This window comes from Malurus melanocephalus, unplaced genomic scaffold (genome assembly GCF_030028575.1).
Source record: "Malurus melanocephalus ecotype Western Australia unplaced genomic scaffold, MMel_1.1 scaffold_236, whole genome shotgun sequence".
Taxonomy (NCBI): domain Eukaryota; kingdom Metazoa; phylum Chordata; class Aves; order Passeriformes; family Maluridae; genus Malurus; species Malurus melanocephalus.
This window is the reverse complement of record NW_026623468.1, coordinates 705847-711944: the sequence shown is the minus strand read 5'-3', so window position 1 is coordinate 711944 and position 6098 is coordinate 705847. Positions and strand designations below refer to the sequence as shown.

The window sequence follows — 6098 nt, the reverse complement described above, 5'->3', positions numbered from 1 at the left end:
TACCAACAATAACAAAAAAGGGGAACTGCCAGGGGAACCAGGAGATGTCCCTCTGCTTGCAGAGAGAAAATATGTAAAATTCAAGCCCTGCGCTCTGCTTTGTGCTTTGCAACAGAGGCAGCTGCCTCCCTGCCTCGCATTTATTGCACTCGTTTCAACGGAATTATTTTATAGAACAGGAATAAAGTTAATGGATGCAATCGGTATGTCAGGAATGAGGCGCTCCCTGGCTGTCTGTGSCCACCAGCATCCCCCGGCTCTGTCCACAGGATGGTTTGTCACCCTGCTCCGGGGGGACACAGCCGCGGGGTCCCCCCCTCTCCACTCGGGGACCGCCCCAGGGATGCAGCAGCCTCAATAGAAACCTTTCCCCGGGAGAAGGGGAAGTTTGGGGGTCCCCCCTTGCCCGGGGTGATGTGCCGAGGAGGGAACCGCACATGTGCGTCCCTGTGGCCCGCCCGGGCGGGATTTGGCCGGATCCCATTAAAGCCCGTGGGCAGATCCGCAATCCCCCGCCTCCCGCGTACCCTCCCACGCACGGGGACCCGAGCGATGGCCCGACAGCGGCCCCACGCCCCCGCCGCTACCGTGATTTAYCAGCGGCGGGTCCCTCTTCCCAGCCCCCTCTCTCCCCGACAGACGGGAAAAACGACAGAAATAACGATTGAAACGAAACAAAGTCGCCCGCGGCCTCGGCGATCCCTCAGACCGCAGAACCCCTCTGAAACCGAGTGTGGGGGATTGGGGGGCAGCGCCGGGGGATGCGCTCTCCACCGCACCCCAGCCCGGCTCTGCCCGGCACCGCGGGGCCCGAGCAGCCCCTGCTTTTGGGCTGCGTTCTGCTCTTTTTGGGGATGGAACTGGCGGGTGCTGCGCAATGGGTGTCCGCGAATGCGGGYGGAGAAACGGAGCACAAAGGCGGCCCGGTTCGCCGGTACCGGAGCCTGCACCGAACCCAGGGAAAGCGCCCGTTCGGGGATTCCTTAAAAAAAAAACTTTCTGCGGGGAGGAAACCTCATTCCTTCACATGCAAAACCCTTCCAATTCATTTCCCTGCTGCGGGCAAACGACTTTCTCGGCGGCGATTAATCACTCCCCCCGCTCCAGCCCCTTGGCCAGAGCCTGCCGGCACCTGGGCGCTGTTCCCACAGGCTTTGGCACAAGTTTYGACTTCGGTGAGATTTGCAAAACAATATTCATAAATAATGTTCGGAATTTTATTTTTAACAATCCCGTCTGAAAGTCTAGGCACGATCTGTCGGGGGAGGAGGGGGGCAGCTCGGGTCCCCAGAATCCTGCAGAAGAGGATGCTGTAGGACACAGCATCTACTAAAATAAGCAGGCTGATGCTTAAATAGARGAAAAACTGTGATTTAATAATGATAAAAAAGTGAAACGTCACGGATTTTCCTCGCACACACGATGAAATAACGAGGTGCTGCTGGGGGCTGGGGGGAGACCCTCKTTCCTTATTGGAAAAGGGTCCCCTGGCCAGAAGCAATTTCCTTCGGCTCGGAGGGGCTGTGCACTGTGTAACTGAGGCAGGATCAGGCYCCACATCTGTCACGACATGAAAGCAGGTGGCTGGGAGCTGGCAGCGGCCGCAGGGCTCGGGCTGGGGCAGCGGGAAAACCACAGAAGGATGGGAACTTTTGCAGCAGCCTTGCCCCATCTATTTTCTTTCTTCCATTTTTTTGCACATAAATAAATGATGCTAACAATAATAGCAATAATAGAGATTATAACAATAATAGCAATAATAGAAATACAAATAGCTATAGTAATAGTAATAATAATAGTAGTAAGAGTAGTAGTACTAGTAATAATAATAATAACCATAATAACAATAATATCTCGTTGGATTYTTTCTTGCTTATTCCTGGCATCCATCAGTCAGTACAGGAATGACAATGTCATGGGCAAAGGAGTTTGGTGGCCCCGAGAAGGGCCAGACCATTGAGCTACACTGGGGCGATGCTGCTTTAGGGGGGTTTAGGCACCTCATTTTTTCCCAAGTCGAGGGATTTGGAGGCCGTAGAAGTGACCCAGCGGGCGGGAACCGGCACCGTTACTCGGGATACGGCCATGGGACAGACCCTGGCTGTCCCCGTCCCTATCCCTGCTCCGGCTCTGTGCTCCTGACTGGGATTTTTTTCTCCTCTGATGCGGCGAAAGAGGTTAAAGGGCCCTCCTGCCCCCTCCCGGAGTCCGGCAAGGGGACCGAAACGGGGCATAACGGGGACAGGCCCCTCAAAGAGCCACGGGCAGAGGCACCACCGAAAAACCCACGGAAAACGAATTAGAGCCGCTCGGGGGGCCGGGGGCCGTGCGGGGCACGGAATAGCGCGGGGGTTCCGTAGGGCAGTGGCCAGAATTGGGGGGAAGCCTGTCCCGGAGCAGACACCCCGTGCCCCCGTGTGTCCCCCGAAATGCGTTCGGACCCTGGCCGGGCTGTCCCGCGGCTCGGGCGAGACCCCGCTGCCGCCCGGGGTCCCCCCCCTCAACTTTCTCCGGGCCCCTGTGGGGGGGCCGAGCATCTCCCGGTTGTCCCCGGTGGGGTTCCCCCACTCCGGGCCCGCAGGGACGCCCCGGATCTCGGGAACCGTTTGCGAACGGAGAGAAATAATAATAATAAAAAACAATAACAGCAATAATAATAATAACAACAACAGCAATACCCGCGCTGGTGTCCGCTCGCGGAGCCCCCCGTCCGCCTGCGCAGCCCCAGGGCGCACCGGGGCACGGCCGGCCCCATAATCCATAGGGGGCATCCCATGGGATGTCCGCCCGCGGGGCTCGGCCCAATAGGAACGGCGGGGCTGACCGCCCTATGGCACGGACACGGCTCGGGTCCATCACCCCCCTTGGGGTGTATCATCCCCCGTGGGGTCCATCCACCCCGAGCCGTGCCTGCGTGCACCCCCACGGCCGCGCTACCTGSAGCTGCAGGGCATTCCCGTGCCCGTGCAGTCATACAGGTGATTTTGGGATAGAGGCGCCTGCGGCGGCATCGCTCCGGGGCCGTGCGGCGCCCAGCCGGGCTCGCCAGCCCGGTAACACGGCCCTGGGTCCCTTCCGACCGCCGCCGCCGTTCGCCGCCTGTCGCGATAAACGATAGAAGCGGTGCGCTGCGGGCCGGGGATGCGCGGGGGCGGGCGGAGGCCGGGGCCGAACACTCACACCCACACCCACACTCACACGCATTCACACTCACACACTCACACTCACACACTCACATTCACACACGCTCTTGCACACGCACAGCCGGAGCCGCGCCGTCCTCCCCGTCGGGGCCGGGCCCGCATCGCTCCGCGCTCCTCCCGCGCCGCTGCCCGCCCGCCCCGGGGCACCGCTCTCCCTTCTCACGCTCCGCATTTGCACCTCCGTGAACGGTGCCGCGCACGGGGAAAAATAAACGGAAAGTGCAGAACCGGGAGCGACCGGGAGCAGAAGCACCTGCCCACCCGCAGGGCGCTGCCCTGCCGGCCCGAGGACGCCTTTGCGGCAGGGAGCGAAGGAGGGAGAAGAGAAAAGCGTCCTTACGTTGCACCGGCACACCGAGGATCTCGGGAAGCCCCTTGACAGCCCCTTCGGCAGCGAGCGCGGAGCTTTGCATCATTTTATTGGCCCGGGGGGCGGCGGAGGGGAGAGAAGAGGGGCGGGAGAGCCGCGGGCCGGGCCGGCGGAGCCCGGCGGCGGGAGGTGGCGTGTCCCGGTGCCGTGTCCCGGTGCCGTGTCCCGGTGGCGGTGCCCGCCGGTGCCGCCCGCCTCCCATTCATTCCCCTGCGGGGAGCGCGCCTGACGTCACCGCCCGCAGGGGGGCGGGGGCGGGACGGGCCCCTCGCAGCCAATCACCGCCCGCTCCGCTCCCCGGGGGCGTGGCCCGAGGGCTGGGAGGCGGGGCTTGTTAGCCGGGGGGCGGAGCTTTCGGGGAAGGGGCGGGGCCCTGGCCCGGGCTGTGTCCGGGGTGCCATTGGGGACAGACGGGGATGAGCCCGGGTCCGCGGTCGCGCTCCGCTCTCGGGGCTCAAGGACCTTCCGCGGCTCCATGGAAGGCGTTGGCGAGTCCCCACTTGGGGCTCACAGCCCCATCCTTGTCCCTCCTACCGCTGGGAATGGGGGCTTAGCCAAGGGACACTTCCCCGGCTCCGGCGGACACCGGCACTTCACCATCCCGCGCCCCMTGAGTGCCCAGGGCTGTCACCCCGCCTCGGCAAGCTCTGCTGCCACACCTCTGGAGCCTGTCGCAGCGGTGCCTCTCCAGGGACACATCTGGGCATGGAGAGAGCCAGCCCAGCTCCGCAGTGCTGCAGCACGTCCAGCCTGGCAGCCCGCTGGCTCTGGTGGCACAAGGGTGGCAATGCCAAAGACACCGAGCAAAGGGCTCAGTGCGGTTACGGCTTCCATGAGGATCCCCATGGGATTCGCTGAGGGAAAACCCTGGGACAACCCAGCCAGCAGCACCAGATGGAAACTGATGTGGTGGTACCCGGCAGCCAAGGGATGAGCGAGGGAGCTACAGAAATACAGCTGAAGTCAGTCAGAGTGGGTGCCTGGAGCATCAATCACCCTTCCTGACGCTCACCGTGTCGCCACCTCGGGGACAGTGGTGCCAAACAGCCCCGATGTGCTGGGCCATCCCGCTGTGCTTAGAGCACCGAGCAGGGTGAGACCCGCGGTGGCAGAGCTGGCAGGGGACAGAGGGTGCTTACCCAGCCACCTCATCTCAGGTGTGCCCATGCCAAGCCTTCATTTCCATGGAATGCAAGTTAAGAAGAGGCTTTTCCCGCCTGAAATAAAGCCCGAAACCCTCCCCTGTCAGGAAATGTGCAGGTGGATTGAGCCAGCGACTGGGGGAAAAGGTTTAAAAATAGAAGCAATAAAAGCTAAAAAATGTATTAAATCTGATAGTTCCTTAGGGAAAAAAAATGGAAGTTTTTTCTATAAGATGCTGGGGTTTGACCCCCAAAGCTTCATTCTTACCAGAAAAAGCCCGTCCAGCTCATCTCACACCTCTGTGCAGAGACCAGTGTGCGCTCATGGCAGGAGTGAGCTCACCCTACAGTTCACCGAATGCCAAAGTCGGCTTCCCACCACAGGGAGGGGAATCCCATTGATCCCATCCCATTGATCCCATCCCATCCCATCCCATCCCATCCCATCCCATCCCATCCCATCCCATCCCATCCCATCCCATCCCATCCCATCCCATCCCATCCCATCCCATCCCATCCCATCCCATCCCATATCCCATCCCCTTCTCCCCTAAATCACACGCCAGCTCTTTAAGTGCATTAAGCACAGCCAGTCCCCCGTCGCCCCCGGCCACCTGCGCTCAGCAGCCCCCGGGGACAGGGGCCACCTTCCCCCCCTGTCCCCAGCCAGCCGGAGCGTGGCTCCCCCACGCACAAAGGCAGCTCCCTCAGGCAGATTTACGGGAGAAGTTTAGCCGGACGCGTGGACAGACGGCCAGACGGACATTGCCCCATCCCTGCCCTGCCCTGCTGCTTTGCATTTCCAACCTATTTCCCTAATTATTCCACCGCTGCTGGGAGTCATCGCGGTCTCCCAGCTCTCCGGCACGCTCTGATTTATCTCTCAACCGGGATAACAGCTCCCCCTCCACCCCCTTCTCATCGGGGAATTCAATTTTCATTCATTTTTCTGCTTTGCCAGATTGATCCAGCCCCTCTGCCCTGCTCTGGATCACTCACGGAAGTGGTGAGCGAGCAAAGGGAACCACACAGCACCGAGCCTGCACCTTGGGGAAGCATCGTGTGCCAGGGGGAGGACGTGGGGGCTGCCACCACCAAAAACCCCACCCCACCAGCATCTTCCCCCTACTCGCTCAGACACATCTTCCCTCCCAGCAGAGCCTTCATCCCTTCCTCTCCTGGTAACACTGCTTTGTTCCCCTCCATCCTTCCTGCTGTCCATCTGTTCCTTATGTTGGTGGGGGTTTTTGTCTCTTTGGGGATTTTTTTTAGGTCACTTTGGGCTTTTTGGTCCCTTCTGAGTCTGCTTTTCCCAGCTCACAGGAAGGAGAGGGTGTTTGAGATGGGCATGATCTGCTCACCCAGCAAACCCCATCCGTGCCA

At 60.7% G+C, this 6098-nt stretch overlaps 1 protein-coding gene across 1 annotated transcript in view; it reads right to left on the bottom strand.

The window, feature by feature from the left end:
* LHX4 (LIM homeobox 4) overlaps window positions 1-3634 on the bottom strand; it is a 12229-nt gene extending 8595 nt beyond the window's left edge. The window contains exon 1 of the mRNA XM_057374956.1: window positions 3544-3634. Within this exon, the coding sequence (XP_057230939.1) occupies window positions 3544-3619 (76 nt within the window). The 5' untranslated portion in view covers window positions 3620-3634. The remainder of the gene's footprint in view (window positions 1-3543) is intronic.
* Window positions 3635-6098: the final 2464 nt, after the last annotated feature.